At 40.6% G+C, this 12,508-nt stretch overlaps 1 protein-coding gene across 3 annotated transcripts in view; it reads right to left on the reverse strand.

Annotated features, from left to right (window-relative positions):
* The window catches only part of LOC121535098 (glycogen debranching enzyme-like), a 55,182-nt gene that overhangs the window by 35,596 nt on the left and 7,078 nt on the right, over window positions 1–12,508 (reverse strand). For all 3 annotated transcript variants that reach the window (XM_045206255.1, XM_045206253.1, XM_045206254.1), the window contains exons 3-8: window positions 9,689–9,899; window positions 9,411–9,580; window positions 4,495–4,698; window positions 935–1,116; window positions 492–603; window positions 56–182 (exon numbers count right to left, since the gene is read on the reverse strand). In XM_045206255.1, coding sequence (XP_045062190.1) covers window positions 56–182; window positions 492–603; window positions 935–1,116; window positions 4,495–4,698; window positions 9,411–9,580; window positions 9,689–9,899 — 1,006 coding nt within the window. The remainder of the gene's footprint in view (window positions 1–55; window positions 183–491; window positions 604–934; window positions 1,117–4,494; window positions 4,699–9,410; window positions 9,581–9,688; window positions 9,900–12,508) is intronic.

Consider the following 12,508-nt stretch of genomic DNA (forward strand, 5'->3'; position numbering starts at 1 on the left):
TAAAGCATTGAGGAAATTGGAATTTCAATGTCACCACACACACCCACACACTTACCTGTGAGGCACAAAGGTCTCCAGAGCAGAGTCCATGTCCACTTCGTTTCCGAAGCGTCTGAACTTTGGGTCCTGAATGATCTTCAGTCCCTGTTTACCCCCAGTCTTCTTCTGGTCTGGTTTCTCTCCTGATTACAACCACATAATACCACAACCCATTCAATTAATTCATCAATACCAACACATTGAAACATTTACTCAATACCAAAACACATCATTTCTCTGATTGACAAGGGTGGTGGATTAGGAAGCATATACTGTAGCTGCCAAAATTAATCTTAAAATGAACATTGGATAATGATAAAATCAACAATACGTTTGCTTGTTTAGGCCTCTTTGCTTCTGTTTGGTTCTTTATACCCTAGTTATTATAATGACACAACAGATGTCATGAACAGAAAGACAGAACAGTACAGTGCTCAGTTGAATGCTCTCACCATCTACAAGCAGGTCCCTGAACTCCTCCACAGCGCTCTCGATTCTGACCTGGAAGAACTCCCACAGCTTGATCTTGGGGAACACCTGCCCCCACAGAACATCGCGGATTGCCTGAGAGAGATTACAAAATAAAAAATAAACAGGTTCAAGGTTCAGGTCTTCCCCAAAGGAGCTCACAATTTCATTAAGACAAAACCAATAAGGTGATATGTGTAAGGCCCTGAGTTTTTCCTGACCACATCGTGGCATGATCAGGAAAAAACTCTGGACCACTGTGGCCAGGGTTATAAAATCCCATAAACTTTCCGGTTTGAGGATTTCCTTCCTGCTTATTCCATCCTGATAAGTTCCCGGTAGGAGGATTTCCGGAAAACATGGGAATTTTGGGAAGGTTTCTGGAATGTTGCAACCCTAGCTGTGAAAGTGACCTTCAGACACTCACATTGAGGTGCCCCTCATTCTTGACCAGGGCGGGAAGGCCGTTAGTAGCGTACTTGGCGTCAGCCATGTTGCAGGTCATGTGCCATATGGCCCGGTCCAGGACCCAGGCTGGCCTCAGGTGGGGGGAGTTGACCAGGTTGTAGCCACACTCAGGGTGCTCCTTGATCCATGGGCTGTTGGCGGCTGCACATGGGAGGGGAAGGGGACAATGCAAGAGTTACCACACAGAAATCTAACTAACTGTTATGGAGGACATTGAGGCCTTTTTTCAAGGAATATTACTAAGGGCAATGAAGGTTAATGGACTCTCTCTATGCAGACACTCCCTGATGATATCAAAGCTAACCTTCTGTCAGTGGTAGGATAACCGTTGGGCATATGAACAAAATGGCTGTTGTACAGTCGTGGTCAAAAGTTTTGAGAATGACACAAATATACATTTTCACAAAGTCTGCTGCCTCAGTTTTTATGATGGCAATTTGCATATACTCCAGAATGTTATGAAGAGTGATCAGATGAATTGCAATTAATTGCAAAGTCCCTCTTTGCCATGAAAATGAACTTAATCCCCCCAAAAAACATTTCCACTGCATGTCAGCCCTGCCACAAAAGGACCAGCTGACATCATGTCAGTGATTCTCTTGTTAACACAGGTGAGAGTGTTGACGAGGACAAGGCTGGAGATCACTCTGTCATGCTGATTGAGTTAGAATAACAGACTAGAGGCTTTAAAAGGAGGGTGGTGCTTGAAATCATTGTTCTTCCTCTGTTAACCTTGGTTACCTGCAAGGAAACACGTGCCGTCATCATTGCTTTGCACAAAAAGGACTTCACAGGCAAGGATATTGCTGCTAGTAAGATTGCACCTAAATCAACCATTTATCGGATCATCAAGAACTTCAAGGAGAGAGGTTCAATTGTTGTGAAGGCGGCTTCAGGGCGCCCAAGAAAGTCCAGCTAGCGCCAGGACCGTCTCCTAAAGTTGATTCAGCTGCGGGATCGGGGCACCACCTGTGCAGAGCTTGCTCAGAAATGGCAGCAGGCAGGTGTGAGTGCATCTGCACGCACAGTGAGGCAAAGACTTTTGGAGGATGGCCTGGTGTCAAGAAGGGCAGCGAGGAAGCCACTTCTCTCCAGGAAAAACATCAGGGACAGACTGATATTCTGCAAAAGGTACAGGGATTGGACTGCTGAGGACTGGGGTAAAGTTATTTTCTCTGCTGAATCCCCTTTCCGATTGTTTGGGGCATCCGGAAAAAAGCTTGTCCGGAGAAGACAAGGTGAGCGCTACCATCAGTCCTGTGTCATGCCAACAGTAAAGCATCCTGAGACCATTCATGTGTGGGGTTGCTTCTCAGCCAAGGGAGTGGGCTCACTCACAATTTTGCCTAAGAACACAGCCATGAATAAAGAATGGTACCAACACATCCTCCGAGAGCAACTTCTCCCAACCATCCAAGAACAGTTTGGTGATGAACATCGCCTTTTCCAGCATGATGGAGCACCTTGCCATAAGGTAAAAGTGATAACTAAGTGGCTCGGGGAACTCCCTAGACCTTAATCCCATTGAGAACTTGTGGTCAATCCTCAAGAGGCGGGTAGACAAACAAAAACCCACAAATTCTGACAAACTCCAAGCATTGATTATGCAAGAATGGGCTGCCATCAGTCAGGATGTGGCCCAGAAGTTAATTGACAGCATGCCAGGGCAGATTGCAGAGGTCTTGAAAAAGAAGGGTCAACACTGTAAATATTGACTCTTTGCATAAACTTAATGTAATTGTCAATAAAAGCCTTTGACACTTATGGAATGCTTGTAATTATACTTCAGTATACCATAGTAACATCTGAAAAAAATATCTAAAAATACTGAAGAAGCAAACTTTGTGAAGACCAATACTTGTGTCATTCTCAAAACTTTTGAACACCACTGTACAGTGCCTAGTGAAAGTATATACACCCCTTGCACAGTCTTCACATTTAGCTGCCTTAAAATTAAATCTAAAAAGGGATTAATTTAGATTTTTTTCCTACAGACCTACACAACCTACTCCACATTTTCAAAGTGAAAAAAAGTAAACACATTTTTCCAAATGAATTAAATGAAGAAAAAAAAGTTGTCTTGATTGTGTATGTCTTCACACCCCAGAGTTAATACTTGGTCGAAGCACCTTTGGAAGCCATTACAGCTGTGAATAATTTTGAATAGAATTCTAGCCAGGGTTGTGGGTACGAAAAACATTCTAACCATAGTTATGATATGATCACATATGACAGATAAGGGGAAATCTAACAAAGGTAACCATTTCTTAATGTTACATCAAGTAACAGCAGAGCACACCCATTGGTTCACCATGAGCTGCACTGAGCACACAGCACACCAGTAGCCAGGTCAGATGTCAGCTAGCACATGGCCTTTAAGCTGCCATGGAGATAAGGTTTCTCTGATCATCCGACCTTTTACAATACTGGGCCTGGGCCAGAGAATGCTGCTCTCAAGCCTTTATACTCTCCAAGCTTTACCTAGGTTTCTGAAGCAGACTAACTACACTGCACTGCAATAAATGACCCTTATTAGATAAACTTGTAAATCAAAAAGTATACAACTGCACTAAACAGGAACAAGTAGACAATAGAGAAACAACTCAACTACCTCCATATAAGCACTGCACTCAAAAACAGAGGACAAAATAAACCAATTCTGAACCAATGGCAACTAGTCCATTTGACGCAGGTTCTATTCAAAACACATCTAATCAATTGGAGCATGAGTTAATTATTTCATTCTCCCTTCTTAGTTTAGCATGCTAGTCACAAAGACTCCACATAGTGTCTGCCTGAACTGCTATACAACAGCTTGACTGCAGGGCTGCACATAGTGACTAGGTTTAAGTTCACCCATAACTAAGTTGTGCAGAATTATCTAGGGAGGGTATTTTTAACACGGCACTCATCTTTAAAGCTTGCACTGGATTCGAGGACCATGACTCGTCATAATTTTTGCGACTGTGGCATTTCAATAGTGGCCTTTCCCTAGTCTATATTCAGTGTGAAACATGCAGTATGCACACCCATTGTGATATTAGGAGTTCTGCTATGGCAACCAGTAAGGTACATTTAACAACACAGTAGTATTAAACAATCTCTTGACAGGGGATGTTACAGACACAAACCACATAAATCAAAAAAGGCCTTAGTCAACACACTTGACACTATACAGATAAACTCCCCCCCAAAAATTTAAAAAAAAAAAAATTCCTACATTCCCTAGAGCGGGACTTTAAAAACGTTGTACACGTAGAGGGATATTAGGGATGACTACTAAACTATGAATTGTGAGACCTGCCTGGCTTGCTGACAAATTCTGGTTATTTTTCCCTGAACTATGAGAGGAACAAACTGCTCTTTAGGTATGGCCTCATTGTAACAGACTGTGATGCAATTGTTGTAACCTACTGGACAGCTCATCGTTCAACCAAAGAGAGGGAGACACACACCCACACATATGTCCACGCCCCATCACGCCCCATCACGCCCCATCCCACAACTACAAACACACACCTGTATGATTGTAGACCACGTCAGTGATACAGATCATATTCCACTCTTTCTTCAGTTTCTGCACCAACTCTCCCACATCTGTCCATGTGTAGTTCTTTCCCGGTGGCGAAAACTCTGGGTTCAGGCTTAGTTGGTCAGCTAGGGAGTAGCAGGACCTAGATTTACCGAGCTTCTGCAGAGGCGTGAAGTGGATCATGTTGTAGCCTGGGAAACAAACAAACTACATTATATCAACAATGTAAGAAATTAGTACTATAAGAAATAACATATTATAAGATATTAGAAGACATATTCTAAGAAATTAGCTGAATGTTCTTTATTATCATATATTTTTAGTTTCATACAAACAAAAAGCATAAGCTGGAGCACACCCAGAGAAAAGTATTTTGTGTAGAGGTGCTGACTAATGGCGAATAAACTGTAAGCTATATGAATACATAAAGAGAGTCGCACAACCGCTCTCTCTGAAAGTATTCAGACCCCTTGACTTTTTCCACATTTTGTTACGTTACATCCTTATTCTAACATGGATTAAATAAATACAAAAATCCTCAGCAATCTACACACCAAGTGAAAGCAGGTTTTTAGACACTTTTACAAATGTATTAAAAATACCTTATTTACCTAAGTTTTCAGACCCTTTGCTATGAGACTCGAAATTGAGCTCAGGTGCATCCTGTTTCCATTGATCATCCTTGAGAGCAAAAACCAAGCCATAAGCTCGAAGGAATTGTCCGTAGGGCTCAGAGACAGCATTGTGTCGAGTCACAGATCTGGGGAAGGGTACCAAAACCTTTCTGTTACATTGAAGGTCCCCAAGAACACAGTGGCCTCCATCCATCTTAAATGGAAGAAGTTTGGAACCACCAAGACTCTTCCTAGAGCTGGCCACCCCGCCAAACTGAGCAATAAGCAATCTGGGGAGAAGGGCCTTGGTCAGAGAACCCAATGGTCACTCTGACAGAGCTCTAGAGATCCTCTGTGGAGATGGGAGAACCTTCCAGAAGGACAACCATCTCTGCAGCACTCCACCAATCAGGCCTTTATGGTAGAGTGGCCAGACAGAAGCCACTCCTCAGTAAAAGGCACATGACAGCCCACTTGGAGTTTGCCAAAAGGCACTTAAAGCCTCTCAGACCATGAGAAACAAGATTCTCTGGTCTGATGAAACCAAGATTGAACTCTTTGGCCTGAATGCCCATGTGTCACTTCTGGAGGAAACCTGGCACCATCCCTACGGTGAAGCATGGTGGTGGCAACATCATGCATGTTTTTCAGCGGCAGGGACTGGGAGACTAGTCAGGATCGAGGCAAAGATGAACGGAACAGTACAGAGAGATCCTTGATGAAAACCTGCTCCAGAGCGCTCAGGACCTCAGACTGGGGCAAAGGTTCACCTTCCAACAGGACAACGCAGGAGTGGCTTCAGGACAACGCTCCCAAACAAACCTGACAGAGAAGAATGGGAGAAACTCACCAAATACAGGTGTGCCAAACTTGTAGCGTCACACCCAAGAAGACTCAAGGCTGTAATCACTGCCAAAGGTGCTTCAACAAAGTACTGAGTAAAGGGTCTGAATACATATGTAAATGTCATATTTCCAGTTTTTTTATTTATATAAATTTGCAAACATTTCTAAAATGCTGTTTTTGCTTTGTCATTATGGGGTATTGTGTGTAGATTGATGAGGAAAAAAAACAATTTAATAAATTTTAGAATAAGGCTGTAACCTAACAAAATGTGGAAAAAGTCAAGGGGTCTGAATACTTTCCGAAGGCGCTGTGTGTGTGTGTATATATATATATATATATATATATATATATATATATATATATATATATATATATATATATATATATAGTATATACAGTACCAGTCAAAAGTTTGGACACACCTACGGTTGGAAATATACATAAGGAGATAATCCGTTCACCCACACCGCGTCTCACAAAGACATGGCGGTTGGAACCAAAAGTCTCTGATTTGGACTCCAGGCCAAAAGGACAAATTTCCACCGCTCTAATGTCCATTGCTCCTGTTTCTTGGCCCAAGCAGGTCTCTTCTTCTTATTGGTGTCCTTCAGTAGTGGTTTCTTTGCAGCGATTCGACCATGAAGGCCTGATTCACACAGTCTCCTCTGAACAGTTGATGTTGAGATGTGTCTGTTACTTGAACTCTGTGAAGCCTTTATTTGGGCTGCAATTTCTGAGGCTGGTAACTATAATGAACTTATCCTCTGCAGCAGAGGTAACTCTGGGTCTTCCATTCATGTGGCGGTCCTCATGAGAACCAGTTTCATCATAGCACTTGATGGTTTTTGCGACTGCACTTGAAGAAACAAAGTTCTAGAAATTGTCCGTATTGACTGACCTTCATGTCTTAAAGTAATGATGGACTGTCATTTCTCTTTGTTTATTTGAGCTGCTCTTGCCATAATATGGACATGGTCTTTTACCAAATAGGGATATCTTCTGTATACCAAGAGTGTGCAAAGCTGTCATCAAGGCTAAGGGTGGCTTTTTGTCTTTACTATTATTACTATTATTCTACAATGTAAAAAATAGTTTAAAAAAAGAAAAAAAAAAAAGAAATTTGACTGGTAGTGTATATATATACTGTATATACAGTTGAAGTCGGAGGTTTACATACACTTAGGTTGGAGTCATTAAAACTCGTTTTTCAACCGCTCCACAAATTTCTTTTTAACAAACTATAGTTTTGGCAAGTCGGTTAGGACATCTACTTTGTGCATGACACAAGTAATTTTTCCAACCATCGTTTACAGACAGATTATTTCACTTATAATTCACTGTATCACAATTCCAGTGGGTCAGAAGTTTACATACACTAAGTTGACTGTGCCTTTAAACAGCTTGGAAAATTCCAGAAAATTATGTAATGGCTTTAGAAGCTTCTGATAGGCTAATTGACATAATTTGAGTCAATTGGAGGTGTACCTGTGGATGTATTTCAAGGCCTACCTTCAAACTCAGTGCATCTTTGCTTTACATCATGGGAAAATCAAAAGAAATCAGCCAAGACCTCAGAAAAATAATTGTAGACCTCCACAAGTCTGGTTCATCATTGGGAGCAATTTCCAAACGCCTGAAGGTACCACATTCATCTGTACAAACAATAGTACACAAGTATCAACACCATGGGACCACGCAGCCGTCATACCGCTCCGGAAGGAGACGCGTTCTGTCTCCTAGAGATGAACGTACTTTGGTGCGAATAGTGCAAATCAATCCCAGAACAACAGCAAAGGATCTTGTGAAGATGCTGGAGGAAACCGGTACAAAAGTATCTACAATAAAACGAGTCCTATATCAACATAACCTGAAAGGCCGCTCAGCAAGGAAGAAGCCACTGCTCCAAAACCACCATAAAAAAGCCAGACTACGGTTTGCAACTTACATGGGGACAAAGATCGTACTTTTTGGAGAAATGTCCTCTGGTCTGATGAAACAAAAATATAACTGTTTGGCCATAATGAGCATCGTTATGTTTGGAGGAAAAAGGGGGTACTTGCAAGCCGAAGAACACCATCCCAACTGTGAAGCACGAGGGTGGCAGCATCATGCTGTGGGGGTGCTTTGCTGCAGGAGGGACTGGTGCACTTCACAAAATAGATGGCATCATGAGGAAGGAAAATTATGTGGATATATTGAAGCAACATCTCAAGACATCAGTCAGGAAGTTAAAGCTTGGTCGCAAATGGGTCTTCCAAATGGACAATGACCCCAAGCATACATCCAAAGTTGTGGCAAAATGGCTTAAGGACAACAAAGTCAAGGTATTGGAGTGGCCATCACAAAGCCCTGACCTCAATCTTATAGAAAATGTGTGGGCAGAACTGAAAAAGTGTGTGCGAGCAAGGAGGCCTACAAACCTGACTCAGTTACACCAGCTCTGTCAGGAGGAATGGGCCAAAATTCACCCAACTTATTGTGGGAAGCTTGTGGAAGGCTACCCGAAACGTTTGACCCAAGTTAAACAATTTAAAGGCAATGCTACCAAATACTAATTGAGTGTATGTAAACTTCTGACCCACTGGGAATGTGATGAAAGAAATAAAAGCTGAAATAAATCATTCTCTCTACTATTATTCTGACATTTCACATTCTTAAAATAGAGTGGTGATCCTAACTGACCTAAAACAGAGCATTTTTACTAGGATTAAATGTCAGTAATTCTGAAAAACTGAGTTTAAATGTATTTGGCTAAGGTGTATGTAAACTTCCGACTTCAACTGTATACACTCCCAGTAATTTATAGGGTGAAACGTTGGTGTTTTACCCTATAAATTACTGGGATATATATATATATATATATATATATATATATATATATATATATATATATATATATATAGATAGAGAGAGAGAGAGAGAGAGAGTGTGCAACTCTTTATTTATTTTTATAGCTTATAGTTTCATACAAACGACACAGGGAATACTGTCTATCATATGGCATAATTTTGTATGCATTTTGTGACCCACCTGCATGTTGATGATTTACCTAGCCCTCTTTCAAGAATGGAATATTGCAGAATGACAAGGTGAAATGTAGTGTAAACATTGTCTTGGGACCTTGAACTACACTGGTGTCCATATGTGACCTAAGAAATGGACACCAACCCTGTTCATTGTTCAAACTTCCAGGTAAGACAATGCACTAAAATAGTATTCTTCGGTCTTGACCCTGGAAGACTGCAGTGTGTGCAGGCATAACACACATGATCCACCTGATTTAGTTGATGACTAGTTGAGAAATTGAATCAGGTATTATAATCCAGGGTTGGAACAATTAAAGCCCTACACAGACTAGACAGCCCTCAAGGACCAGGAGTGAAGAACACTACACGTAAAGGCAGGCTTGCATAAGGATGGACCCCTGCCTCCTGCTCTCTCACCGGACTCTTTAGCCACCCTCAGTCTGTCTGGCCAGTCATCCAGGTGTCCGAGGCATTTGGACAGGTAGGTCTGGATGGTGATACAGTCCAGATGGACGTGGTGGTTGTCAGCTCCGGCACGCAGCACTGGGTCCACCACCAAGTAGCCACCGCCTGACTTCTCCTCATGGCTGGGGGTGAAAACATGAATATGTAGTTAAAGGATGAAGCTCCAGTGATGTTGTGTCTCATACAGAAATGGAATATGAATACTGGTCTGTAACACAATAGTGTCTCACCCGTGACCAAAATTGTATTGGTACGATCCAGCGATCTGTAGGTCTAAAGAGCAGAACTTGTCAGAGTCGTCCTCTCTTCCCGTGGGGTTGTGCCAGTCCAGGGTTCGGAAGGTGTGACGGTCAAAGTGTTCCCCTGGGGCGGGGTAGTTAGTCTGCACACGCACATGTTTCCCCTGGAGAGTAGGGCCCAGACGGAACTGGAGCTCAAAGCCTTAGAAGAAACATATAGTACAAACAGGCCTGAGGATACAAGACATCTATATGATACATTCCATAGCATATGATAAAAGTACACAACTTGACAGAGATATTTTCTCAGGTATTATTCAGGTAACATCCCCAGACTGTAAAGGCAGATCTAGCCAAAAGCATGGAGCAAGGCACATGGATCGAGTTACGTCCCCCCTTTCCCCATGCTTTTGAATGCACCGCTAACTGATACAACCCCTTTCAATTTTCAATTGTTACTCATTCTCCAAAAATGCTACAGGAAATTTAGCACATTGCCATTAATGAACCAGCTAACAAATTTGGGACCAGTTTCCCAGACACATATTTAGCCTAGTCCCAGACTAAAAATAATCTTAAATGGAGACTCTCTAATGAGATTACTTTTTAGTCCAGTATTTAGCTTAATCTGTGGAACCCACCCCTTAATCCAGGAAACCACCCCTTAAAGTCTAGTTGCCACCATGCCTGCTTTTGAAACCCTGACCTTAACACTCTAACCCTGTTGCCACTTATGGTAATTCAACACTAAGGTCAGGAATGTATGATCTCTAGGAGCATGTCTTTAGTAGTTACACCATGCCTGCTAGAGAGAACTCAATGATAGCCTACAGTGTTGCTACCCTTTATGAACGGGTTAGAAAGGGTTTATAAATATTTACATTTACATTTACATCCAGTCGCTCTGGATAAGAGCGTCTGCTAAATGACGAAAATGTAAATGTAAAATGTATAAATACTGTGTAGACTATCAGTTATTAGTTAATAGATAGATATAGGAATAACAAATTAGTATGTTTACATGCACACTAATAATTCAATATTAAACTGATTATGGCATAAGGCAGAGTATGGCATTAGTCACGTAAACACCTTACTCTGCTTATCTTAATCGGCGTGAGGTCATAATTGAAGTAAACATACGCTGATTAAAACACATGGTTTTCTGAGTAAACTTTAAATTATTAGGACATGCAAACACCTTAATCAGATTACATTAAAATCAGATCCAACAATAATATCAAGGGCCTAGAAATCCAGGGCTTAAAAACAAAGGTGTAATTGTATGCTGATGATTCATGTTGTTGTTGTTTTAAATCCACAATTTGGATCCCTCCACAGCCTCATAGATGATCTAGATACTTTTTCTAACCGCTCTGGATTACAACCAAATTATGATAAGTGTATTTACTATATTACGTATTGGATCACTAAAAAATACAACTTTTACAATACTGTGTAGTTTACCAACATAATGGTTTGACGGTGAAGTGGACATACTCGGTATTCATATCCCGAACGAAATAAATGATCTCACTACAATACATTTTAATAGAAAGCAAAAATAAATAAGATCTTGCTACTGTGGAAAGGAAAAAACCTGTCTAAAGCATTAAACCTCTCACTAAAGGCTTCAGTCATACAAAAGTTATACTTAAATCCGAACTTGTTCTCTAGCTGATTAGTAAGAATGTCTCACCCCATGTTCAAGAATGGCCTTTTTTCCCTTTATTCAGATTACAACCTATAACTTTCGGTTATTAGAAAATGTAATCATCTCTGAAATATCGCTATTTTTAAAATAAGCCATATAAAGTTGGTTGCAATTTCTGTTTAATCCACCAGAAAAGACAGAACAAATATTACAACAAATATTATGGTTAAACTCAAATATACGAACTGATAAAAAACACACAATATTTTTGGAATAAAAAATAAAAAAGGTATAATCTTTGTAAATGATATCATAAATAGGACTGGTGGAGTGATTTCACACATGTAGCTAACAAAAACATATGGAAATGTCTGCTTTACTCAAAATTACAACCAACTAATTTCAGCATTACCACAAAAATGGAAGGGGGAGAAAGTAAGGAACTTGTCTGTCGGCCCTGAATTAAAGAGCAAAATTGGCAAAAAAATTGTATACAAGTTTCATTTAAGGACTAAATAATTGACAGCTGTGCCATATAGATTGCAAAATAGTTGGGAAGAGATTTTCGATGTACCGATTCCATGGCACATGGTTTATGAACTGATACAGTATGAAAAATGTATGCACTCACTAACTAAGTCGCTCTGGATAAGAGTGTCTGCTAAATGACTAAAATGCAAATGTAATACACAAAACAATGCTGGATTCAAAACGTAGTGTTTTTCAATTTAAATTATTATACAAAATTATTGCAACCAATAGAATGTTAAATACAGTTGAAGTCGGAAGATTACATACACCATAGCCAAATACATTTAAACTAAGTTTTTCACAATTCCTGAAATTTAACCCTAGTAAACATTCCCTGTCTTAGGTCAGTTAGGATCACCACTATTTTAAGAATGTGAAATGTCAGAATAAAATTAGAGAGAATGATTTATTTCAGCTTTTATTTATTTAATCACATTCCCAGTGGGTCAGAAGTTGACATACATTCAATTAGTATTTGGTAGCATTGCCTTTAAATTGTTTAACTTGGGTCAAACGTTTCGGGTAGCCTTCCACAAGCTTCCCACAATAAGTTGGGTGAATTTTGGCCCATTCCTCCTGACAGAGCTGGTGTAACTGAGTCAGGTTTGTAGGCCTCCTTGCTCGCA

The sequence above is a fragment of the Coregonus clupeaformis genome, chromosome 21 (genome assembly GCF_020615455.1).
Source record: "Coregonus clupeaformis isolate EN_2021a chromosome 21, ASM2061545v1, whole genome shotgun sequence".
In the NCBI taxonomy this organism is placed as follows: domain Eukaryota; kingdom Metazoa; phylum Chordata; class Actinopteri; order Salmoniformes; family Salmonidae; genus Coregonus; species Coregonus clupeaformis.